At 43.6% G+C, this 27502-nt stretch overlaps 1 protein-coding gene across 1 annotated transcript in view; it reads right to left on the bottom strand.

The window, feature by feature from the left end:
• The window catches only part of RERG (RAS like estrogen regulated growth inhibitor), a 92051-nt gene extending 66012 nt beyond the window's left edge, over positions 1–26039 (bottom strand). Inside the window, 2 exon segments of the mRNA NM_001245664.1 lie at positions 24068–24242; positions 25877–26039. Of these exon segments, the coding sequence (NP_001232593.1) occupies positions 24068–24128 (61 nt within the window). The 5' untranslated portion in view covers positions 24129–24242; positions 25877–26039.
• Positions 26040–27502: the final 1463 nt, after the last annotated feature.

Below are 27502 nucleotides of genomic sequence, written 5' to 3'. Positions count from 1 at the left end.
ATAAAATTTTAAACAGAGGCAAAAATGAGCCATGACTTATTTAAGTAAGAAAATTAGTTTACAGTTAACTTGTGGAGCTGTGTAGAGCTGGAAACAGGGTGTGCAGAAAATAACAGGCCTTTTGTGAAACTCCAAAATCTACTGCTGTTGGTCTCACTAGGGAGTTTCATCCTGGGTCAAGGAGCTGGAGCTGGGAGAGGGTAGAGCTGTGAATGCCCACTGCTTGGTGCCCACTTGAATCAAGACAGTGCTGTTGGTAGTGAGTTTCAGAGAGGACACCAGGTCATTGTTCATCCCTAGGCATGGAACTGCAGCTCATTGCTAATGCCTTTCATACAGCTGTGTCATACAGGCCTTGGGATTAGATGCTTTGTCTGGAAAATCTGCTCTCAAGCTTTAATTCACACCTATCCCTTTGAAATACTAACACTGGATTACTTGAGTGCCCCATTTTATCTTGTGGGAGTGTGACTCTAATAAATCCTTAACTGTGGCCGGTGAGGCTACGAGCCCATTTCTGTGAACAGTCTTGTATTCATCCTTCTGATGTGGTAAGATATAAAATAGCACCAATTTTGTTTTTAATTAGTGGTGTCTGCTCAAGAACATGACTAAGTTCAGGCTGTAGCTGCTCTTGTGTTTTTCCTTTTATTAGGACAATCATTTTGATTTCTTGAAGGGCTTTGGGATTTTTTTTTTGTTGTTGTGGAGCAGGAGTGAGTGATGTTACAGGGGTTGCATGTTTGGTTTTTACACTTGCAATAAGTTTTATAAGATATGCTTTTCCTGGAAATCAAAATATATGTGAATATTAAATACGTGTAGAGAATAAAGGGCTTTTTTAAAATTTAGAGATTCATGGTCAGCTTCTGGGCTAGAAGCATTTCTTTTTCTGTATTTAGTCTAAGTGAAGAAAAGGAGCCCATTTGAGCTCAATTAAATAAAAACCCTCTTCTTGAAATATGGCTTTTATGCAGAGTGTCAATTTTGTAACAGAGCTATACATTGACTGCTTCCTACATGCAAACTGTGCCCATGTTGAAGGTAGAGGTGTTAAATTCAGCACATGCTTCTTGTCTGGAGTTGGAGGAGCAGCTCTGGGCACCCTGTGAGGGCCATGTGTCGAAGCTGGCAGTCAGACCCTGCACTCACAGCCCTCATTTTACAGGACAGCAGACAAGGCTGATGTGAATGCCTGTCTGAACAGCATGGGAGCAAATATTTGGGGGTTTTTTTTCCCACTTGAAAGGCTCCTCCTAGCATGTGAGTCAGGTATTTTCTATAATTTATCTAGCTCTGCTCCTGACTTATTTTATTCATACCCAAAGCTCCAAAGAGACTTTTATGATTTGTTTCACAATGCCTTTCCAACATGCTTTGGAGAACAAGCTGAGAATCCAATTTATGACCAGGTTCACTCTCACCACTCAGTCACAGAATATGCTCAGTTGGAAGGGACCCCAAGGATCACTGGTCCAACTCTGGGCACTGCAAATGATGGGAAATATCTGCTGTGATCCAACTTATACTCAGCTTCAAACACACAACCTGGGTTATAGCAAATAGAAGCTGATCTCTGTGTATGGTAGTCAACCCTTAGGATGATCTAAATTTTCTTAATTCATTATGAGCACAGGGACCTTCAGCAGCTTTTCTTTTGTTGCCTTGATTATTTTTTTAAACTTAGTTTGGCTCAGCTGATGGAAGAGGTCACTTTATTTCCTGTGCTGGAGATCATGGGTGCATCAGGTGCTATGGATCTCCTGCAAGCTCCAAGTGCTTTGTGAGAATGCTTCCCCTGTAGGGCTCCTTGCTTTGAGAAAGGATCTGTCCAGAAATCATGAGCTGCATTGCAGAACACATTTAAATAATCACCTTCCTCCTAGGAGCCACAATGCAGAAAATGAGATTTTTAGCTTGTACTTCACCAGGCATCAGCGCTGAAGCACTGATAGAACAAGGCAACACTTTTTTTGTCTTCCTCTCTGGGGCTCACCAGGCTGTGCCATCTGTTCCTGCGTGCTGGACAGGACCCAGGGAAGTGCCAAGCAGAGCAATGAGGCCTCAAAGTGAGAAGTGAGGTTGGATGGAAAGGAGGTTCCAAGCTGAGTGGAGAAAAGCAAGACCAGAAAATGATGAGCAGAAAGAGAACATATGCAGGGGAAAAAAAAAAAAAAAAAAGAAAAAAAAACCCCAAAGAAACAGTAATGTCCTACATATCTTTGTGTAGTCTGTGCCTGACTTGGTGTGACCTTCATTGCAGTGTCAGTGGTAACTCCACTAATGGGAGAACTTAGTTGAGGAACTCAGCAAGTAAAGGAATGCATGAAGACTCCCAGGTGAGGAGATGCAGGCCTTAGTAGAGATTAGCCTTGGCTTGTCTGACCTTAAAAACATGCAGGTCCTAGGAAAAAACTGTGTTTTAAAGGGATGTGAATGACCTGAAGTCATGAAAAGAAAGGTGGTGCCTGGCTGCAGCCAATGGAAAGTGCCAAGAAACCTTCCTAGGCAGAAAATGTTCTGCACTGAAGGTTCAGTGTTTGGGCCTGAGCTAGTCAGTGATTTCTGTGCTGTTTTCCTAGACTTTTGGCTTGACTCATTGGTCAGTGGCCCTTCTCCAAGAAAAATGTTATGCTGTTTCTATGGGATACACAACAAGTCCAAGTTTTTTCAGGATCTGATAATCCTGCTTTCCTTGTATGCCCGTGTGTGCACTATGAGATCTGGTAACTATCTGCTTGCTGCTGGTGCTGTATTCTGACCCTTGCACATAATCACCACATGTTACCTAGAAAATATGGACAACCTTTAGAGTTTAGCAGCAAATGAACTCCCTGAAGACACAAAGCCTGTCCCAATGAGACACTTAGTGTGTAATTCTCTAGTTCTGAGCTCTAGCTGCCAAAAACTTTGCCTCGTTATCTTGACTCTGCAAATCTTGTTGCAGAAATTGTGTAAGGCACTGAAGCCCCTTCAGACAGGGAATGTGATCATGGTGGCTTATAAACCAGGATGTGCAACTTCCAATAGATAGTTCCAAAAACCATTTGATACCACACAGGCAATACTGTAAGCTTGTGGTTTATTTCTGAATCCCTGATGTGGAAAATGAAAAGATAGATGGTTTGAGCTCTTGGAGATGCATTTTCGAGCAAGGACAAATACCTGAAGTGGAATTCAACAAAATTATAAAATACTAGGCTTGAAATCGGGACAGCTATGCAGAGTATTCTAGAATAGTCATTATGCTTCAAATTAACACTATCCTTATTTCAGAGCAACTTCCTTGTCCTCTGGGAATGTTCTTTGCAGGATGTCTTTGCAGGGCATCTCCTTGCAGGATGTGTTCACCTCAGAGCTGCCTGTCATTGCAATGTGCTGAAGACACATTAGGTTCAATGTACTTCTAAGGCTCTGCTTGCTCATCTTTGGCCATAGCAGAACAAATTCTGCACACCTTCTCTGGCACACCTATAGCTGCAAAATCCCTTTGTATGCAGGCAGAAATACTGCAGGAAAGCCCTTTGGCACGGGCAGCATATTTAAATTCTCATCTGGCTTAAACTGTTGTAACTAAACTGTGTGGAGCAGGGTGTCTGTATTTGTTAATAATAAATTTTCACACAGGAGGAGTAGGATGGTTTTTTATTTCTTGCTTTGGATTGATTTCTGACTAGGTGTCTGTCTATAGTCGTGGTTCTTGAGGGGAAGCATCCTTAATTCTTACTGCATTCTTAATTCTTTCTGCACTGTGATGCTTGCAGGCAGGTTTCGTGTCTCAGCCCTCCTGGTTTCCACAGGAAAAGGGCATCAGGTGCACATTTAAGAACTAAGAAGTACCACTGGGATATTGGATGAAGATGTTCTCTGACACAGAAGTTTCTACAGGGGAGAGCTATTTCAGATGAGTGCTTCAGTGCCAATGGGAAAAACATAGGGAGAGAGTTTAAAATGGACTGAGATGAAAAACATTTTCTTTGAACCAACTTGCTGAGTCTTCTACATTCCATTAAGAAGCATTTTATAACCTCCAGTCTTTTTAAAACAAGAGTATAAACCTGCCCCTCACCACATAAAGAGCAGAATTTTCTTCTAATTCTGTTGCAAGACAATGTCCTTTTTGCTTTGCAGAAGGGTCCTGGTGTATTCCTGGGTCAGGTACCAAAAGTTTGGGAAGTTGGGGGTGGTGTTTAAATGCCTCACCAGTGAGATGGGATGAAATGCAGGAGCACAGGGATATGTTCTGTAGGACAGAGGGAAGGAACATAAGTAGTGGACTCTGGTTGATCCAAGCAGGAGCATGCAGAGTTGAAGGCTCCTTGAATCCTCATGTCCTTGAGATTCCACAGAGAGCACATGTTCTGTTGGATGTCTAGTGAATGGACAAGACACTGGACCTTCAAGATACTGCTGGAGATGTTAGGACAAAATGGGGAAGGTACAGGTGTAGATACAAACTCCTTAGCTTAAAATACTCTGATTGATGGCTTTTTCTTCCCTGGGAAATGGGCATTTCACATATTTACACCCCCAAGTGCTTTTCTCAGACATGATCTTTATGGTCTCTTTCTTTTACAAGAAATTTATTTTGACATTAAAATAGATTGAGAGAAAAATAATGTGGAGGCCAAGGAGGTATCCACAAAAGAAATTTCATCTACTTCCAACCATTTTTGCACAACTACAACACAAACTGACGTGTTTATGTGTGGAGCTTCCCAATGACGTGGTATTCAATTTTTTTAAAGCCCTAAAAGGATTTATTCCCCCAGGCTTTTTTGAAATAAACTTCTAGTCTACTAATTACACTAGAGTTGAAGTGACTGACCTAAGGTTGTACAAGAAATCTCTGACAGATATAAAATTTGAATTCAAGTTGTTGGTTTTCAAAGACATCTACTCCTTAATGACAAATACATCAAAGGGTAGACACAGGTACCTCAAACTAGTTCAGATAGGCACTACGTCATTTGCTTTGTCCTAGCTGATGTTTGGGTAGTCTTTCCCAAATAAAGAAAGAAGTTTGCCTCCCATGAGGGCTGCCTTGCATCTTCCACAGTGTTTCTTGCAGATAGAAAAGTGGGAGAACAAAATTGTTCTGCTGGGCTATTAAAGATTTTATTTGAAGCCTGATGATCAGCAAACCTGTCCTCAAAATCATAAAATTGGTACAAGCAAATGGCTTTCTGCTACATATAAAATACAGTCTATGGAAGCATGGAAACTCTGCAAGTGGTTTCTAAGAAACGTGACAAAGAAAACTCCTCACAGAAAGGACATTCAGGGAAAGCTCTTTCAATTTAAAATTTTTCCCTGAGTCATAACTACATTTAACACCCATGTGTCAGAGAAGGAGGAGGTTGTGGCATAAGGGAAATTGGAGGTTCCTCTAGTAAAAACTTCAGATGAGCAGTTGCTACTTCAGGCATCTGCTTGTAGGATTATGCCAGACGTAAAACTCTGCATCCATATGGTGCACTGCAAACAAGGCATTCATTGCTACACAAACATCAGCTGATTTTTGCACATCCTTTGTTTACCTCTTAGCAAACCCTCTAATCTCTGCTGGGGCTTGCTGGGTCCTGCCATAATTCAAGAGGAAGCAGGAAATTAAAAGGTACTGTGTTCCTCAGGGACAGGGATAAATTGAGGTAGGGAACAACTGTGACTTGCCAAGACCACACAAGGAGTGGGAGAACCCTCAGATTATTTCCCAGTTTGCAGCCTGGAAACTGGGAAATTGGGAGATGTGGGGCTTCTTGCATTAAAGCTAGGATTGCTCTTGAAAAGCATCATGAAGCTTGGGAAGGGGATCATTGCACTCAGCCTGGATAATCTCTGGCACACAGGAACACAGGCAAAGGGCATCCTCAGAATAAACCCCCCTGGGCTTGGGCAAAAGTGGCTGTACACCTTCTTCTTCAGTGACTTCATGTCCCTTTTTAATGGCCTTAAAATTGTCAATTCTGAGTGCTCAGGTTGGTAGAGCTCCTTTGAAGAACATGGTGGTCCTACAAAGGTTTTGATAAGGGTGTTTTCAAGCACTGTGGTGTAGCTGAAGTATTTGTTTGCAGTGAGAAATCTTTCTGCTGCTTGGCTACAGACAGATAAGGTTGGTTTTTTTTTACCTAGGAATCTGGGTGACTGTTAAAAAAATGAGAAATAAAGGCCAAAAAACTCCACAATGAACAAAAAATAAAAAACCCCAAAAGCCCAAAAAGAACACCAAAAAAACCCAAACCCATTAACCTTCAGCATTTTAAATAGCTCTAGCTTGAAATATTATTAGACTTCTGAATATGCATGTTTGTGTGTTATCTTCTTTTATGAGGGCCCAAATAGAAGAATCTTAATAGCTGAAATAGGACAGCAGGGATTCATTTCCACCTTCCCCTTCTTTTACTCTGTTTCCAGGAGATTTTCTGTCATCCACACTTTGCACCTGTACAGCTGCCCCAGCACAATGACTTTAAGCATTTCTCTGTGCTTATTAAAACTTTCTCCTTGTGTCTCAGCATAAGATGGTAAATAACTCCAAATTGATCAAAGATTTTTCAAGTTTATATAATAAATACCAACAGAATTAAGAAAAGATCCTGGAAAACTAGGACCAAAGTCTCTTGCTGTCAGCAACAGCTCACTGTGATTCATTTTGAGGAACAATTACTGGAGAACATTGTAATGTTACTTCAGACCTTTACACCAGCCTGACTTCAAGGTTAAATATTGAAATGTATGCATTTTTTCTGACTGCTAGTTAACTGTTGGTGTAGACACACGTGGACTTCAGAGCTGTTGTTCATTTGCTCTGCGCACATAACACAATCCTTGCACTTTTATTCACACTAAAACTGTTCTCTGTAGCAGTTAGAATTCACTGGGAGTAGCTTGGAACATTCAGGAGAATTGGTATGAATGATACCACAAATCAGATTATGATTCCCTAGGAGATTCAAAAATGCAGGGAGGTGCTCTCTGTCTATATCATAAGATGAAAATTACTAAATACTCTGTATCAAACTAGTAAAGCAGTTAACTTTTTTTTTATTTATTTTTAGACAGATTTTAAGCCCACTGCTCAAAAAGGCTCAAGCGCTTCTCAAAAATCACTTTTAGTGTCTTTTTCATATACAAAAATATAGAAATTTTCTATATCTCTTTCCATAAAGAAAGAGAAAAATAATGTGACATTTCTAAATCTGTAGACGTCTCCTGTATATTTGCCAAATATCAGACTTTTATTACTTGCTATAGGTGTAAAATGAATATGCCTTAGATTAATAAAAGTACAAGGGGAAGCCATGGGGGAAATTACGAATCAATGGAGCTTTTGCAAAGCTGTGAGCAAAGCAAAAGTTTGAGGGAAAAGTGTGGAAGGATGTTTCCCCAGGAATGGCAGCAGGGCTGTAAGATCCCCTTCCCACTGCTCTTCAGCAAAAGGATAACTTGAAGGGAACAGGGAATAGAGAGATAGTAAGGGGAGGCAGTGGCAATCCATCAAAAACCCCTTTTTTAACAGCACACAGAGCCTAGGAAAGACCATGGGAATGTCAGACTCTAAACTCCTGTGCACAGTGACAAATGTTGAAGGGGTGTTTTGTTCCACCCAGCAGATGCACCAGGCAACAGTCAGAATGATTAACTTAACACTTGCACAGGCTGGAGATGCTGCCCTATAAATTGGCTTTAAAAGTTTTCAGTTCCACAGACTTAGGGCTTAAGCAAACAAGGTACAGTTTAATGGGAATATCATGACATATAGGATCAAGACCTACTTACCATACCCACACATTTTTCTTTTTTATCCCCTGCTTTTCTCTTAGTAATGCACAAACCAAAGTCTAAATGTGGACATGTTCCCAGGATTTTAGGATTCTGCAAAATTGAAACTGGCCTTATTCTCATTGGGGTAACAAATTTTTCATCATGGCAATTCTGGACAAAGTGAAAAATTTGCCAATCAAAGAGTTTGCTTCACTGAAGCAGAAAGTGGAGGGAAGGGCGGAGGAAGTTAGTTTATAAAGAAAAATTGCATCAAGCTCACTTTCTGAGAGAAGATGAAATTGAAGTTGCCCTTAAATGAATTATTTCCCCCACAGCTTATTTCAGCAGCAGACAAACTGCAGAGCACTCATTTATTCATTTGTTGCTTTGTGAGGAAAACATAGCAGAAGAGACAATTATCAAGTTGTGTATAAGGCTCTGACTTTGAGTAACGCCAAATAAAAACTTATGTCAGGTTTGTGTCATTCACTGCATGCACATAACACTCTATGCTGTATCCCCACAGAGTAAATGCATTTTTTAATATAAATTTCCTGGTTAAAACTGCATTAATGGTGGCAAATGGGGCCCGTGTTGCTGGGAAATGTGTTGAGCTTTGACGCTGGGATACTTTTCACCTCTGATCTAAGTAAGGCGCCAGCAAATCCATCAGAGGAGATTTATTTAAAAGATTCATCACACTGCTGGCTTTGCTGCAGTAAAACAGGCTATAAAGTTCCACCAGAGCTAAACAGCAGTGTCCTGCTGGGCTGATGTAAATACCAGTGCCAGTGCACCAAGTGCCCTGTGCTCATCACTTGAGGCAGCCTAAACTGGAGTCTGGGCATAAACAAAGGCCTCCCCACTGCTCTGCAAGTGCTGAACCTTGGGAAGGCATTTGGATCACTGATTGTTTTAAGAGTCTGAAGAGCATTTAGCTAAGACAAACATCTAGAAGTAAGGTGAACACCCAAAATTGATGTTGACAATGTTTTCTGGGGCTACTGCTGCATGGTGTACACTCAGGGTATTAGCATTGCTTCCCGAGCTGTTCACTGTCCTGATTTGAACATGGTATTCCAGTCTGGCACTAAAAAGCCAAAAAAAAAAAAAAAAAAAAATTAAAAAAAAAAAGCAAGAAGCAGCAAGCAACCAACCTTCAATTGAAGTGTATGAAATAAATAACTCTTCTGGAATGGCCTCTGTTAGGACAGTAGATAAAATAGAAAAAATAAAAAAAAAAGATACCCTGATGGTACCCTTACTTCTAGTTGCACTGGATGGAGAATAGATCCAGAGTGTAAAAAGCCCAAGCACAGAGGAGAGAAAGTTACACAGTGATGTGCACAGGTGAGGTAAAGCAATTGAGACTTTGCCACTAATCTCTGATGCTGGCAGCTGCATTTTTTTTAGCTTCCAGAGCTGCTTGCCAAGACAAATCTGTTTCAGATAAGCTAATGGAAAGGCAAACTTAATCCTAAATTGCTATTTGCTTTTCATTTCTTGGAGCTTTTTTCTCCCATGTACTTCATGACTTCTTCAGAGAGTCTGGGCCCAATTTTTTTTCCCTACACAGCTTCTTGAAAAGCAAGTGTCCTATATCTAGGGCTGGAATATCTTCCACAAGGGTAAACTTGTGAGGAAAATTTAACTTCTACCTCCAACATGCAACACACAGCTTGGAACATCCAGAGGCATTGTTTTGCTATCAAACACAGGTACACTTTCAGAGGCAAAGAAAAAGAATATCCTTACTGACATCCTGACCCCACTCTTGTCATATTTTATGTTCCTGCTTTGGGGACTGATAATACTAGAATACCTGGGCAAAGTTGCTACAAGAATAATTTTTAACACAGACACACAGCTGTTTTTTGTTTTCCTAGCCTTGTTCTTAGAAATGTCTGTAGTGCTTTTGCAGACATCTCCCAGTAAAAAAGGCAGCCTGGAGCAGACACCCAGCATGGAAATGTCAAATCTGAATAGGTAACCCTAAGCAATTTCCTAAGAAACTCAGGAGGGTGCTGGAACTACCCTAGCACTATTTAAGGCTACGTTAAGTTTTGCTTTCAGTGAAGCCTCAAGTGAAAACTGAGGCTTATCCTGACAGATGACAATTATCCCTGTCAGAGAAAGAAATGCAGGGACTCAAGTGACTTCACTTAGGTCAGCATTTAGAGGCAGCACAGCTAAATAATAGATCCTGTTATTGGACCTATGATCCTGACATGTCGTGTGCTAGTCATTGCCATTGTCTTCTCATTATTTTAATTACTAAAGCTCTTGGCAAACTTTTTTTTTTTTTTTTTTTTTGCTTCTCTGAGCAGTCCAAGCCAGGCTTAGGTAGAAGTCCTATTGCTGCTGAACAGAAAATCTCATGACTGTGGGCATTTTCTTACTGTCCTGTGATAAGAAGCCTTCTAAAGTGCTTGTATCTAGGAGATGAAGACAGAAGGTTGTGGTAAGCCTGTATTTATGTGACTGAAAAATAGAACATGCTGATAGGGGCAGTTTGAGTCATTCAGACAGCAGGAAGAGTCCTTGGTCCAAGGAGTCAGTGTCTGGACTGAGCTGGAATGGTCTGGGTTGGATCACCTTGGTCAGTTCCTTTGTGGTTTCATTCAGTGTGCCCTCAGTTTGTGAAATCCATGCTACTGCAAGCGTGTGTAAGTGCTGTGCTATATAAAGTCTAGTGCTGCTGCAAGGCAGGGGTGGAAAAAAACATGTGAACTATAACTTTTTCAGATGATGTGATTTCAGATAATTTGTAGGAAGTGCTCCAAATTTTGAATGAAAAACGATGCAGCACCTATGACTGAGGAAACAGCACACCACGCTTTTCCTGGGTCTGTGGTTTTGCTCTTACAGTGCTTACTTTTAAACTGTGTATTGTCTTTGAGTTCATTATATTACTTTCTGGGAGGCTGCTAGCATTGGTTGTGGGGCCACCCCAGACATCCTCCTGCCCCCTGCGAGGAGGTGGAGTGGGCATTGTCCATGGCATGACTGATCCTGCTCCTGGTGGCCCTGCTCCCAAGCCTGCAGAAATAAACACAGACTTTTTCATTTATTTTCATATATCAACCTCCTTCTGATCTGTGAGGGCCACAGCTTTTGTTCAGGACACAGCACAAGGTTATTTAGTCTAACACTTTGTGGAGTCTTGAATTAATCTTTAATTTTCCATAACTAATGTTCTTTATTAGCTTTGCAAATAATCCCTTGAAATTTCCATCTAGTTTTGAAGAGTTGTAACTAAAGCTCACCTTCTGTGACTTTGCTTTTTCATCTTCCAACAGTGTTAGCTTAAAGTTTGTCTTTCTAAATCTGACTGCTTCTACATTTCCTCTTTGATACATGCAGATCTCCTCTCTGCAAGCTCTTTATTTGCCAGTGTGTTTTCAAATCTTACACCTTGTTCAGAGGTAAAAATATTCCTGTTAGCAAAGGTCGCTGGAAATCTCTGCATTTTTGTTCTGATCTCCATGAGAAAAAAATTTGCATCTGTATTCTGCTCTTCTATGTGCTTCTGTTAATCTCTGTTCTTGCAAATAAGCCACTGCTGCACAAATTGTGCTGTTCATTTTAATGAGTTCAAAAGCATAAAATTTGGATGTTCTCATTAACATCCCTGCAGTGCAGTCCAAACATTGACTCGGTGAATGCTTTCATCTTAGTGCCATAAAGTTATATGTTAAATAAAACCAATACAGAAAGTTATATAATTTTTTTCCTTAGATACTTAATATTAAATCTTAAGCTTTCATAACAGTGTTATGAAGATCATCTGCCTCATCAAATGAAGAGAGGGTTCCATGTGGGTGGTGTGTAGGAATAGGCAGATATATTGAATACAAACACTACTTAAAAGGGAAGTGGCCTAGAGGAGAGGATCATGGCTATAGCAGGGTTTTAGCTCAAGAGGAATTAAAAATCCACTAAGCACCAGGGAAAGATTCTTAATTTAATATACTCACGGTTCACAAGATCATATTTTTCAAGTCAGGAAGGGTTATTGCAGTCATTTTCTCTGACCCCCTTGCAATGAAGTTCATAAAATACTTGCCACTGGGGAAATTATTTAATGAGGAATAAAACCCTTGGGTGTTCATGAGGCACCTAGAATTGGACAGATTCTGCACTGCTGGGAGCAGCAGGGTAGAAAACCCTCCTCTGGCTGCAAGTTATATGTCTATGGACAGCATAGACAGTCCAGGCTTGTCTAATATTGAAGTGTGGTGCCAAGTGCACCACCTGTGTGACAATATTTAGGTTTGCTTTTGAAGGCATGGGCTGAGGGAGTTGCTGTGATTTAGCTTCTGGGGACACAGGTGGCCTCCTACAGCAAGGTGGTGAATAGCACTTGTTTTACTGGTACAATTTTTCTCCTTTTAGACACAGTGGCTGTGATGTTGTGCTGAGAGGTACAGGGATAAGCTGGAGGTGGAACAGTCATCAGGCATTGCACAAGAGACAGTCCCCATTCCCATATGACCCAGCACCTCCATGCATTCATGCACTTTTCTAGGCTCTTTCGTGGGTTTCAGTGGGACACTCCTTGCTCTTCAGAAAGCCTGCAACCCAACTGGGAGCTAGAGGCTGCCACTCTGTGCTCCAAGCTTCAGGAACATAAGTTTTTCTACAGGTCAGTACTCATACTGGAAAAAACCCAAACCAAACCCACCATATTCATTTTGTTCTCCAAATACAAGAGCAAGATCATTACAATCATCCTTAAGACTCCTCAGAAACTGCAGAGGTGCAACTGGATTTGCCCTTACAAAGTGACCCAGGCGCAGAACTACTTTCACTGGTTTAGCACTCTGGGAGTCACCCTGAGCATCCTCTGATTGTGACTGGCCTGCAGACCTTTTCCTGAGAACAGTCTGAGATCTGATTTGTAACCAGCAGGTGCAAAGTGTTCTGAATATACCTTTGGATTGTCACAGGGCTGTAGAGCCCTGACTTCTGAGAAGTCACCTGCTGAAGTGAACAGAGAAGTCCTGTAATTGCACAATGACCTCTAACACATGATGTCAGATTGCTCATGCTTGGAACTAAAGCCTTTTTTCCATCCTCTGCCGTGTTTTCCGTAACAAAAGCATTTGAACCTTCAAGAGCAGCAGTGTTAATGGGAATGAACAGAAAATAGCAGGGTACAACCAAGCTTCAAGGTACTTTTGTCGTGAGCACGTTTCCCTAAGCCCCGTTCCAACTCCTGCTGTTGGTCATTGTATTTTCCCTGCCTTTTGAATAGGCCTGCCAGCCACCTCCTGTGCAGAAACTAGAGGTAGGATCTAAGGTGGCAATGTGCTGTTTTAACTCAGCTGTGAAGGTCATTCCCTTCTGTTGAGTCTCTTACTTCTATTTCCAGCCAGTCCCTGTCTGTGCTGTGGCACTGGGAACAGAAAATAATGCTCTGATGTGCAAACAAATTTCCTCAGACTGGATGATATTCATATTTTCACAGCTTACTAGAAGGGCACCATTTAGTAATTGTTTAGCAATTGAAGAAATGCTACAAAATGAGCCATGTGAAATTGTTTTAGGTGAATAAAAAGTCTTTTAGGTACAGACCTAATGTGAAGTGAGATACATGATACTGAGCATGGAGTTAGTCTTAATAATACTGGAACTTTGTCCAGCTGGGTGTGAAGACCTGCAGGCAGATAATGATATTTTTCATACCTGTAAAATGTTAGAATTTAAGAAATTGCTCAAAGCTTCTTCTGCATTTTCCATGGTTTGTCTCCTGCCTCATCTTTACCAGGATGCCAAACTATCCTGCTCCAGAGCTGATACTGATTGTACCATGAACATCAGTAGCTGCATGTGATTTTACAGATAAATATACATCGTAGCTGCTAGAGCTGCTTAGGAAAAAGGCACCTTTAATGAGGCTTCTTCATGAAAATAAAGAAAATCCTATATATTTTTGTGCTTTATTCTGAAGAGGGAGACTAGAAAAACAGAACAGGCAAAGCTCCTTTCTTAGTTTATAATTATTTTTAAGCAGGAAAGAGTGGAAATAGTGTGATCTTTTCTGTGGAGTCTTAGAAGTCTGTAGAATGACACATAAAACCTGTCCAAACTATAGAAGTATTTCTTATAGTACAGGCTCCCAAACTCCTCCCAATCTGCACTGAACACTATGTGAATTTCCAGCACAGTGGTACTGAGTTAAATCTCAGGGGCCTCTTTCAAACTAGATCCCAAATAGCAATTAATGAAGAAAACAGTCATACTGAGTATGTTTAAAATAGAGGTAGTTTTTTTCATGAGAGAGACTTGGTTATTTCACATGCTGGGTCAGAAACTGCAAACAAAATTTGCCAAGAAATTACCAAAGTGATACTGAGGATACATGGTGGTGGGTGGTGAGAACTAGACTGGTTTAATTACACTGAATACAAACAAAAGAGTATTATTGCATGAGATATTATTATTTGAGATTACCATGGGAGACTAAAGATTAATATATGAATTTTTGATTGTCCGGGAAACAGTTTACTGTAATATCTTGAGACCTATCACGCTCCATGTAGATAAAGGTGAAATTTTCTTTAATTGGAGATAAATTTTTTTGAAACTTTTGCCTGGCAGTAGACCTAACAGACCAAGACATTTTGTGTTCACTATTCAATTATTTCATGTTGGAAATCAGCCTGGAGGAGACCCAACTCCAGTGCACAGGAATCCAGTTGGGTTAAGCAGCAGTGCTTGGCATCACAGATTCTGCCACTGAGGTTGGTTAACAAGGTGTTTGTTTTGGCACTCATACTCTCATGTCCAGCCTTTTGTAGAGTGTGGAGTTTGGTGGGGATTTTTTGTTTGTGTGTTTTCTCTACCACCCATGGGTCTAATACAGCATTCTTCTGTGGTGACTCTTCAATAATTTTCAATTTATTCTGCAGTGAAAAAAGAAAAAGCTCACTCTGATCTTCTTACACTTTCCTGCTTTGAATGGCACTTTTGAAGTTCTCACTTGTAAAGCTCCTCTGGGTCAATTGCTGGGGAGGTCAGGCAAAGAGCGTGGCTGACAGCTCTGTCTAACTGGCTTCCAGTGCTCTGGGGAGTGGGAATTTTGTTTCCCAGGGCAGGCACAGAGATGAGCTGCTGACAAAAGCAGCTCTCTAGAGTAGGGTTGTGCAAATCTCTGATAGACTATATTATAGTCAGACTGAGACTTGGATGGAAAATATAGCCACATGAAGGGGAGAAAGGAAGTAAAGACAAGCTCCTTTTGTATTTGTGGTCCTGTGGGTCAAAATGAAATTAAGCCCTATTGGAAAAACAGTGAAAGACAGGATTGCCAAATATGTTGTTAATGAAAATAAATGTTGCTTCTGTGCTTTATTTTGCTGTCAATAATAAGTGTCAGTGGAAGAGCCATAAAGGGCCAGAAAGATCCCACGGGGCGGACAGGGGATGGATCTCAGACGCTGCCAGCCTGGGAGCCGTCCATCAGCCCTGGCCCTGAGGAGAAGTCATGGAAAGGAGCTTTGGCAATGACCAAGTCACAATTCCCTTGGTGACTTGGGACTGTCAGGCTCCCCCTTGCTTCACCTCAGCTCCCAAACTGGCCACATGAGGCCAGTCCCAGTGGCCTGCCTTGCAGGAGGGCCGTGCTGCTGGCCATTGTTCCCACAGCCCTTGGGAAAGCCACAGTGCTGCTCGAGCACTGAAGGAATTCCCTCCCTGGGAGAATGTATCCTGTGCACTTGCATCCTTCCACCCTGAAAACTCCTCAAGCCACTCATCCAAAGAGTTTCCCCGTGGTAACACAGCACTGCCACTGCCCCAGGCCTCTGCTCTTGCTTTTCTGCAGCTTCTCTGCCGCTGACCCCAGAGGCAGCAGAACCACCCGGGAATGTCAGCAGCTCTGTGTGCTTTCAAACCCAGGCTGGATGTTTTCAACATATTCCCTCATTTTCCTGCGAGCAGACTACTGTCTAACATTTCTGGAAAGGCAGCTGGAGGCTCCAGCCAATTTCTGTGACACTTTAAAGCTGCACATATGTTTAATATATCTACTACTTCCTTCCCCAGGGCTTCATGCTTCTCTTGCCATTCATCTTTTCATGCTGGATGCATAGAATATATGAGTTATCTACAGCATCACTGCCATAACATATGGCACTTCCCAACACCTACATGGCAAATCCATCAGAAGCTGTAACAGCTGCAGACTGACTCCAGCAGCGTGAACGCTCTACCTGGTGGGAAACAGTCATAAAAAAGAACTTTTCTCATTCAGAATTATGAAAAGGCTATATAGAAACAGACGCACCTCCCTCAGCTGTTTTCCTGTCTCCAGGAAGAGGTAGGAGTCAATGAAAACAGGAGGGGCTGGCTTGATCTGAGGTGAATGGAAAGAAATGTGGGCTCAAACAGCAGGCCAGGATGAGATCTGCTGAGGTGGGGGTTCCTTAGCTCTGGAGGGGCAGTGGGGAGCTCCATCAGCACCCCTCAAGCTGCCTGTGGAGAGGGAAGGGAAGCTGAGGGGGATCCTGACAGAGCTCACCCTAGGTCGGGGGTGGCTCCGTGTGGTGGAAAAGTCTCTCCTCCAACCCGTGCTTCCAAAGAAAGGCTCAGCAGTCTTCTGTTGTTCGGTCTCAAGGTAGTTTATTGCATGTTACCTAAAAGATTTTCTTCTTGAGCTGCTGCAGTTTTTGCTCAGCAGCTCAGGCAGAGGCACACACACCCCTGACACCCTCTCTGTCTGGTGTCTTCTTCTTCTCTCCCCCCGCCCAGGGCTGCTGCTGTCTTTTATATGGTACATTATGTGTTAAATGTTTATAGTTTTTCCCCAATGCCTATTACCTATATTAAATGGTGCCTTTCTACTCTAAACCAATCTGTGAGTGCCAGCATCACCAAGAACATGGAGGTAAGGAAGAAGAAAGAGGGAGGACAGGACAGGCCCAAGTCCCTCCATCTTAAAACCTCTGACCCCCATGTACAAAACCAAAACCCCCCTGTACAGCACTCAAAAATTCTTCCCTTTACTTTGTGACTACTTCTATTATAATATCTAAACTTTTGTGACTTCTTGTTCTTCCTGCAAGGTTGGTAAATCATTCCATGGTTCAAACCCAAAATCACAGCTGTTTCCAGCTGCCTGCCAGGGTTACAAATGCTTCTGACCTGGACCCAGAACATCCAAAAATGTCTGAGGGACATTTTGAGTTCTGACAGGGTCCCTGCCCAAAGCTGCTATTGCCTCTGCAGCAGGGGGTGTATAAAAGGCTGCCAGTAATACTGAGCAAGGACAGACTTGGAATGAAAGCAGCAAATGGATGAGGATGCCACAGCTCTCTTGCCACCATTGAGCAATTCTTTGTCTCTCCTGCTCACCAGAGCATTGGGATTGCCTGCCAGGAGTGTGGTGAGAGGGTACAAACACCTTCAGTCACCATCAGATAATCACAGCTCTGTAACCAGGGCTCAGTTAGAGCCTTAAGCGTTTCATTGATTCTCTTACTTTAGGGCAGCGTTAGGTTTTCATACACCTAACATACTTATTTTTGGGTGCTGTAAATGTAAAAGGCTCAAGGGTGGCACAAAAGTAAATGCAAAAAAGAGGGTTTTTTTTTGAGAAATACAGTCATAACTTGTTTCTCCTGCTCTGCCACAAACCCAAAATAGGTAAATTTACCCAGTTCCATGACCAAGACAAGCTATGTACAGATACAGACTGCTTTCCTTTTTAACCTGTGCAAAGCTGGCTTCAGGCAATGACTGCCTGAAGTCCACATCCTCCAAATCCACACCAAGGAATGGTTTCCAGGACCAGTTCCAGTAGGAACCACTTCACAATGACTGTTCTTTGCTGCATCACACCACTGCTGCCAGGATTAGCTCACCTGGATCTCATGCCCTGAGCATTTGATGATGCACAGTGCACTGACAGTGTGGGCAAAGGAGGAGCTGGGGATGAGAAACAGAGATGGGAGGAAGCCCAGAGTGAGGAGGATGAGAAAGGAGCTTTGTAAATACAAAGTCTTCCTGTAAAGTACAAAGCCATTTCACCATGTGCAGTCTTTAGGGAATATGCACAGTTCTAGGGACCTGGCAGGGGGAAAGGGAAGGGTGACAGCTGAGAAGAAACAAGGCAAGAAAAGTATGTGCAAGGCAAAAGGACTTCAGGTATCGGGGAGGCAGCAACAAGATTGTGGAAGATTAAAAATCTTGCTGTTTCTGAAAGGACTTGCATTCTGTGCCCTGCTGGGGAGCAGCAGACTGACCCAAACAGTGCAAACCTTTACCATAACCAGACAAACCATTCCTGGAACTCCACCAGGAAGCTTTGCAGTTGCCTTTGGCAAAACTGCAGGAGACAAGGGGGCAGGGCAGCTATCTTATCAAGGCAAGAGCTGCAGGGGGTGGCTAGGCACAGGACTAGGGAAAAATTTGTGCTGCATGCATAAATCTTGAATCCTTGCATTCCTTCCTCAGTAATCAAACAGCAGGCTATATTTAGCCCAACCTAAACAAAAAAAAAAAAAAAAATCAAGAACAGCAGGACTAGTCTTGGCTCTAACAGCTGCCACCAGCTGCTCAGAGGGATACAGGTAAAGCTGATGTCAGATGTAGTTAAATGAGATGGAACAGGGGAGGCAGCTATGCTTGAATGAACAACTTTGGCATTTGGTTAGAAGAATTCTGTGTTTTATGATTTCATGGTTAGCCAGAAGGAGGATCAAATGTCGAGCAGAGGATGAATGGTTTCTACTACAGCAAGGGCAAGGCTATACTGAACCATGGATAGGCAAACAAGCAGAGGAAAGGGAGGAGGTAACAGACGCAAGCAGAGCAAATGTTTGCAAGTCTAGCCCAGGTTCCTGGTGTTCCTTTTCTTTAGTTCTAGCAGGACAAGATCAACAAATGCAGTTTTGAGAAAGGCTGTTGGCTAAAGAGATTGTATCTGTGTGCTAAAGCCACAATGCAACTTACTTCACCAATGCATGAACCTCTGAATGGGCATCAGCATCATCCACTGAACAGGAGCCTGGGAAGGTCATTTCAATGCAACAGTTTGCTTGCAATATTGCTTGCTCCAAGGGGCACATTTGTATTCTTGTATTCTTGTATATTTGTATTGTTGGAGAAGAAATAATCCTAAAGTTAGTGACCTAATTGATGTTACGGCTTATACACATACATGCACAGTCCCTTCAGAGAAGCTGGAGCTGGTTGAAAAGTGTAAAATCAGAGAATGTAAAAATTTGTAGCGTTTTATGAGTACTTTACCAGCAAAATAGTACAAAATAGTATTTTTTCTTAAATTTTGAAAAATAGCAAAATTAATATAGCGGGTGTTAAAGATCACTGAATAATCACTTAAGCATCTGGTTGTCATTGCCATTCCTAAGAACACAGGGAAAAAAAGGCAGCTGACCTACTATACTAGTGTAAGTAAAAAAAAAAAAGGCAAGCAAAAATAAAACCCATAACAGAAAATCCAGTCTCTTTCCACCCACATTTCTGGATTTCAGAGGCACCTTATTACAGTAATCCATACATCAGTTGGTACAGCTTGGACTTTGAAGATCTTGTGGCAGCTTTCCCTGCCTTACTAGCAGAGCTGTGAGCTTGATAACTAATCACTCCTTAATAACTCATGTTTCCTCTGCAAAAGCCCCTGAAATGCAGCTAGTGAGGGAAAATATATGAGCAGGGATTTGTGTAGTAGAAAAATCACTTTGGGCTTCTTTCCCAGTAACCCACAGGTTTTTTTAAATGGGGGTTGGGGTGACAATGAATGCAGTTCTATTTCCCACACGCCCAGACCATGCAATTGGGAAGTGATCCCTGGTAGTGTGTTTCAGACATATCCCCAAATAATGAAAACAAAACACAGATTTGTTGAAGGACCCTCTGGTTTGGCTGCTACTTGAATTTTTCTGTAGGAACTTTCAAAACCAGGTATCTTTCTCCCGGCTATGTTCCCCCATCCTGGCTTAGACATGGGAAAATAGCATAAGCCAACAGATACAAATATATGTTTGCTCAGGACTTTCCCAGCTGTGACTCTAAAATGACTGGAGTAGCTGAGATCTTCATTTCTGTGATGGCACAGGCTCTTTGTGAGGTGACACTCACTGAAACCACTTTTCTGGTCACCCTTTTGCCCAAAAGGAAGCATCCAAGCTGTTGCTGGATCAAAAGGTGACAACAGCCCTCTGCCCCACATACCTTGATTGCACAAGCAATGATTTGCTTAGAAGCTGATGCATTTATTGGGGGAAATCCTCAGTATCTTCCCCGTTGCTGAACCCACAGTGGAACCCACACACACTTCCGTGTCCCATTCCTCAGCTGCACAATCCATCCAGACAGATGAGAACTGCATCTGCCAGGGGTTGGGCAAACCAGCCCTGCTAACCCAGAAACTCGGAGTGTTCAGCCTGGCACACACACAGCAAAAAAACATGTTGGATAGCACATGCTGTAGCTGGATATTGTCTTTTTTTTTGCCAAAACAGAAAGGCTCCTAAGCAGAGGTTCTTTGAGCATTCTTAGTCAACTGAGTTATGAGTTGGAAGAGCATCAGCCATGCAGTGTTATGCCCTGTTTTTCTCCTCTTGGTTCATACATTTTCACTCCCCTTTAGCTTTCTGGGCACCTACTGTGTCTTGTGGTGACATGGAGGAACAAGGCCTTTAAGTCTTCATTAATTGCTACCACTGTAGTTTTAAAAGGAGCTATTTAGGAAATCCTCAGTTTTGTTACCATAGGAATGAAGCTGTAGGATTCTGTGAGAGAACAATTTAAACAGCAGTGTTTAAGTAAATCACTTCAACTTTAATTCTCTGCTCCATCCAAGCTCCTCTTGGCCATAAAGAAATCTAAAGGCTCTCTCCCCTTCTCAGTGCTGCTTCACTCCAGCCCAAATTAGGAGGTACAGCCCTGTTATCTACAGCAGGTCTTAGCAATGTCCCTTCCCACCCACAGAGCACTTCCTCCTCTTCCCGAGTGAAGCAGCTGCAAGTGCTCCTTGGCTCAGGCAGAGCTCCTCATCTGGTTTTCTTCAGCTGTTTTAAAACAATGTTTATGCAGCTTTTGTACAGCAGGAGCAGGGTGAATGGAGGAGCACCTAGTGCACTGTATGAGAGCAGGTTGAGAGGCTTGTACCTGGTGAGTTTGGCCATTACTCAGTGTAGCTCTGATCTGGGGGGACTCCTGTGTGCCCCCTTCTGAGCTGGTTTGCTCTTTTGTTTTTCTATTTGAAAGGTTTAGTCTGTATTAAGTTAAAAAGGCAAAACAGGACAGGTGAGTTGATAAGCCACTCTGCTGGTTTTCTCCAGCAGGCAGAAGGAGACAAGGCAAGGAAGGAGAACAGTGAAAAGCTGACACTCACACTAGCTACTGCCCCCTGTTTGTTTTTTAAACCTTTGAACCGTGGAAACTTGATAAGCAGCAAGAAAGCGGAGTAACATTTTGTTTTCCCTGGATTTAACTCTTTGGACATGCTGTCACTGTTCAGAAATCTGAACAGTGTTCTGGATTTCCAGCTCATGTTTGGGAGAGTCTTGGGAGGGACTGCTTTGTAGAACAGGAAGTATTTGTTTCCCTTAAAACACATGCCTGGCATTAATGGTGAGATTGGGATGTTCCTCAGCTCTCAGTAATGGTAACAGCTCCAACAGCTTCTGTAGTGCCTGAGGGACAACTTTGGCTCCCCACACGTCCTGAAGCACAACACTTCTTTCTCCACAGCTGCTTTGACTCACTGACCCAAGGTCTGGGTCAGGCAGTGGGAGAAGAGCCTCTCCAGGACGTTCCAGAGCGTGTCTGGAACTCCACAGACACTGTCAGGTGCTTCAGCCACTTACAGATTAAGAACCTAAAGCCTGGCTCTTCCTCAGCAATAAAGATGAGCCAGGAAAGCAAGCCAGTGACCATATTTTGGCATGACTTTCTGGCAATTACAGTGGCCCTATTTATCACCCAAAGTCTCCTTTTCATTGCGTGTGTGCTCCAGCATTCTGCCTTGTGCTCTTGCTTCTGGAGTCTGGCTTATCTTCCAGTTGTCTGGCCAAGTCTGCTCCAGCAAGCTCTGACCACAGGATCCTGTCCCCACAGCACATGCCAAACTGGTCACAGGGACAGGGTAACACTAGAAAAACACACCATCAACACTATTCTAGCAGGGTACTGCCCACCAGACCCAGCTGTCTGGGGGCTGCTTTGTGTCCAGCTCTGTTCCTAGCAAAGGTGGAACAAACAGCACTTCCACAGCTCCCACTGTCCTTACTGTTGGCTACAGGCAAATAGGTATTTTCAGACACCACCCCCCTCACACACACACACACACACACACACACACACACTTATTTCTCTGCAGTTGGCCAAGCTGTTGAAACTGGATCCTTTTATGGGAATGTACAAGAGGGGTTTTCATAAGCAAGCTGGAGATTCTGGAAGGCACAGTTGCTGCTCTGTTCAGGTAGCTGATAGCACTCCATCCATGGCCCTTCCACCCCATTAAATTCACCCCGGTGTGTTGCCCACTTATTTGTGCCTTCATTTCCACACAGAATGGCAAATACGGCCACAGTCAAAAGAGGGGCCCTCATTCATATTTGATTTAACATTTCCTTGCAGCTCAAAGGGAAAAAAAAGGAGAGAGGAGGAAGGCTTCGAAGGACTAGGATGTTTTCATTGGCTTTCTGTTTCTTCTGTCTCCCACTCAGTTCCAGGACTACAGTAACACTTATTTGTACTATCCTAGTATATATTAAAGTCTACAAAAAAAGATACAATAGGTAAAAAAGGCTTTTGTTGATACTGTGCTGGTGTAGCATTTTAACAGAGCACTTCAAAGGTAATTTTTGTATTTTTTATATATAAGCTCTCACACTATTAAGAATACCAGGGAGAGGGGACTCTTGTAGTGTTGCAGTTTACCTGCAAATATTTCAATGTTCTCTTGCATTATTTTGAATCCAGCCAAAAGACTGGAAAATCACAGAAACCATCAACTGAATGTAAGATAAACCAAAAGGGGAACAACTGAAGTTGCAAAACTTAGGTAGGACAGTGAAATATGAATACATAAGAGGGGATGGGGTAAGGGCAGCAGGGAAGAGGGAAGAGTTTAAACTTATCCCGGTATATTATCAGCGTTCCCTCAGGCATTCTATTCAAAAAGGTGGAATTTAATCTGCATTGCCTTTGAATAAGCAGTATAATCTCTAAGATTCTTCTGCCTCACATGCGCCTTTTGTCCTGATAGCTGACAGAACTACTTCACTGATAGTGTTCTGCTAAAATACCTTCAGGGTAAATGTGCTTTTATAAACAACCCATTCCCAAGTTACTGAAGCTGTAATGCATTTATAGGACAGAACCTTGGCATGTGTAATATAAAAGTCACTTTGGGGAACTGGAGCTGGTTGATGGCAGCTGAGTCTGGCTTAATGCTCTTACCAGGACATCCCATCTCCTGCCTTCTCTTGTGCAGATTTTTTTCTCTAAAAGAAACAATATCTTACAGTTCCCAAACTGCCTCAAGAGCATGATTGGGCTCAGTCTCCTCATTTCCTCATCCCTGTGGTGCAAGGACTTGTCAGAGTGGTCATGGAACTGTCAAGTTAATGCAACACCCCTGAACTACCTGAGAGAGATTGCAAGCCTCACACTCTGCTCCTCATCTCACCAGAGGAAAGGCTGTCTGTGGAAATGGGTTTTTAAAATTTATGCCTCCCCCTTGTGTCTCTACCATACGAACTCACCAGACTATGTTTATTTCTCAAAAGATCTCTGCAAATGCAAACTTTACACGTGGTGCTGCCTTAGATTGCTGGTAAACATGTAAATCCAGGAGAGCATTAAGAACAAAACTTCTTTGAGTTGCTGAGTCTAAAATGTCCTGTGGAAATCAGCCAGAATTACAACTATTATAGAAGTCATCTAATATTTAACAGAAGATAGGGAGCATGATATTCCAAGCCTTCACTGAGCACAAGCTATGAAGAGACAAATTGAATATTACTAATTCAGTTCCACCAGAGAAGAATAATGTTGCCACTCACTCCATGAGAAGTGGGTTTAATTTGGGTTGGGAAGTTTGTTTTGGTGTTGTTTATTGTTGGGATTTTTCTTAAAAAGCACTTTTATTTGGTAGAACCTAGAGAAAACAGCATGAAAAGCCAAGGAAGAGAGAATTCCTGGCCTGATCCCAACCTCCCTGACAAGAAGGTAAGAGATGTCCTTTTTTATAAAGAGTTTATCTGCACAGAGGGAGCAAAAAGTTACCCAAAGACAAGCAGAAGAAAAAATCAGGAGTCAGACGTACCTGACTTGCCCACGCCAGCTCGACCGAAGATCGCCAACTTCACTTCTGCACTCTTGGCCATGCTGGAAGGAATGCAGTGGTGGCAAACTCACTCAATTATCAAAAGTGAAGCAGAAGAACTGTTCCCAGCTCCTGCCTTCAGCTTCACCGTGTCATTGTGACGTCAATGCAGAGCCTGGGGAAGAACACCACAAGGATGGCACTGCAAGGAGCCAGGCTCTCCCCTTCCCCTGCCCGCCCCCCTCCTTTTTTCCTTCTTTTTAGATAATCCTGATAATTGATGCTATGTTCCTGCTTTAAGCACTGCAGTAACACCACTGACACATTTGGCACTCTTTGTGCAGAACCTACCTTCAGCTTTCTGGCTATTGCTTCGCTTCACACTGGCACTGTAAGATTGCAAATGGTACTTTAGAACTGCAAGCACCTGCCTTGCAAGGCTCCTAATGATTTATTTCTTCCTTTCTCTTTCAGCTGAAATTGCATATATTTACTGTACTTGAATCATATGCAGGGAATTATTTTTTGTAGAATATATTTAATAGCTGTGAGCTCTCACTAGCGGTGCCTGCAGATAACTACTCTTTCCTTAAGCCCTCCAGCTCCAAAAAGGCTTTAATTACTCAGCAGCAGTTGCCTAAAACCCTCTAAGCACTTGTACCTTGCTCACTGCCCTAAACAAATCCATACCCAGAAAGTTCTCTAGCGCTCCTTTTTAAGCTGCCTCAGCTCATACATAAACATTCAGCAAAGTACAGGGTTAGCAGCAGGATGCCAGAGTTTTTGGTACTGCACTTTGAGCTTTGGGAATTATCTATGCTCACAGTTTTGCTGCATGACCTTGAATTAGCTAACCTGGACAGTGAAATCTATAACCATACCTGTCATTGTGGGATGCTTTAAGTTCTAAAGTGAAAACATGGCAATCGTGATGATCATGATGGTCCTCAGCCCTGACTAAATCATCAAATACTCGATCTCTCCCCTTAAAGCAGGGTAGAACTTTATGTGTGAATGCACCCAGTGACGGGTTTGCTGCTGAGCTGAAGTACTCGCTTTTGCCATGAATTCTAACAGTGGCGTAGGATGCTTCCCATGTCAGCAATCTTTACTTTAAAGCAAAACGCATTTCTAACATGTTATTTTGGGAAAAAAAAAAAAAAAAAGGGCCGAAGACTTTTTCCTATACAAAAAAATGCTTGTAAAAAGAAAAAGTAAAGACATATTAGACATATTACATCGAGAACGGTCCCGGTTAATCTCTGACGTCTAAATGCTCTTCCTTTTGCTGGAGAGTATCAGACCACTCTCAGTCTGCAGGGACAGCTAGAGGTACGAACTCTTTCAGGACGAACGGGATACTCGGGGACCGGCACGCCGAAATCTCCCGCAGCTCCGCCTCACATTTCCGTGCGGGCAACTATCGATTCCCCACCGCCGGCTCCGTCCCTCCGGGCGCTTTCGCTCCGCACCGCTCCGGGCAGGTGCCGCCCGGCGCAGGGCGGCTCCGCGGCTGCGGCCACGGGCTCCGCACGCCGCGGGCACCGCATCCCCGCTTGTGCCTGGAGAAACCCCGCTCCGCATGCCCGCTTGTGCCTAGAGAAACTCCGCTCCGCATGCCCGCTTGTGCCTAGAGAAACCCCGCTCCGCATCCCCGCTTGTGCCTAGAGAAACCCCGCTCCGCATCCCCGCTTGTGCCTAGAGAAACCCCGCTCCGCATCCCCGCTTGTGCCTAGAGAAAGCCCGCTCCGCATCCCCGCTTGTGCCCGCACCCGCGGAGCAGCGGCGCTCCGCCCGCCCGGCGCTCACCTCTGTGCGCGCTGCTCGGCGGCCCGGCCCGGCACGGCACGGCACGGCCCGGCACGGCCCGGCACGGCCCGGCACGGCACGGCACGGCACGGCACGGCCCGGCGCGGCCCCGGGCGCTCCCGCCGGCGCAGCGGCGCGGCCGCACAATGCGGAGGGTCCGCCCGCCCCTCCGCCCCTCCGCCCGGCCGCGGCTCCGCAGCGCCCGCGGAGCTGCCGCGCCACCTGCGGGCCGCAGAGCTCAGCCTGCGCCGAGCGGAGAGGGAGGGACGCGGAGCGGGATGGATGCACTGCGGAGCGGGGGGGATGCGGTACGGAGCGGGAGGAAGGGACGCGGAGGGCGGCCGAGGTGGCTCCGTCCCCTCGCGGAGCGTAACCCGTGCCCGAGAGGAAGGGACGCAGCCCTGTAATTCGGCGGCGGCGCAGCCTTTAATTATGTGCGGCAGCTGCTGTTCGCTTGCCTGGATTCTGGGGAAGCGGGTCCGGCCAAGGCTGCCCCGTAGTTTATTTTAACATCTCGTGCTGTCTCTCCTTCCCTCTCTCAGTGTGCCACCCTGTGCAGAGCCAGGCTCTCCCGTCCCGACACGTGTGACAGCAAAGTGACAGCAGGGTGCTGCCCCATCAGACTGCTTTGCAGTAGCACCAACTTTTTACTCAGCTTTTCCTCCTGACTTCTGCACTCGGCTTATGGCAAAAGGAAGTGTTGTTATTTCAATTTGCAAATGGGCAGAACGAATCACGCAAATGCATCAGCCTCTGCAAGAGGTTCGTGTCAGAGCCAGGGATCGAGTTCTGAAATGCTAGGACCGAATTCACCAGACAGTGAATAGTTTATTAAACTATCCAGTAATATAAAAATGCATTAGTAACAGATGTGAACCAGAGCTGGAAAGCACTTTGAGTTCAGTGGATGTTCCTTCTCTGTTTCTGTTCCAACTCAGATCTGAATGAGAGACCACAATAGTAAAAGAAAAACTCTCTCACTGTCTTCCTTCATGCAAAATTAAAGAAAAGTTGGATTGGAAAAGATCTACAATGGTCCAAGTCTTTCTACAGGAGCAAGATAGTTTGGGGGGCCAGGTGGCAGTCCTGAAAAGAAATGAGAACCCAATTCCATCTAAGAAGTGCCAGTTGGAGGCACTCAGGAACAGATCTCAAAATAGTTGCATTGCAGACCATGGAAAGGCAGAAAAAATTAGAAGGCAGATATAAAGCAGTAGTGTGGTTTATGCTTTAGTTCTTAAAAGCAAAGGCTTTAAGCCTGCTCTCACTGCTTGGTTTGCATAATTTAGAGGGATTACATTTTTCCACCCTCCTAAGAGAGCAACTGATGTGTATTTTGCATCTGGGGAAATGTGTGTTAGTCTTGAGGCCTGACATTTGTTTTGTGTCTATGGAATTCACCCTGCATGGGGCTGTCAAATTAAATACGATAAGTGGCTTTTCCAAAACAGCAGATAATTTATTGGGCATTAAAATCCCAGTGGCCGTGCAGTCAGCTTGTGCTGAAGTCTCTTATTGGTGAAGAATTCAGTAAACACTGATCGTGGACACAGGCAAAGGTTTCAGAGGGCTGAGGCCCAAGACTGGTCCAGGAGTGCTCCAATTGCCATTTGTTTTCTGTGTACT

This window comes from Taeniopygia guttata, chromosome 1A, assembly GCF_048771995.1.
Source record: "Taeniopygia guttata chromosome 1A, bTaeGut7.mat, whole genome shotgun sequence".
In the NCBI taxonomy this organism is placed as follows: Eukaryota; Metazoa; Chordata; class Aves; order Passeriformes; family Estrildidae; genus Taeniopygia; species Taeniopygia guttata.
This window is presented reverse-complemented; position numbering and strand designations above follow the sequence as displayed.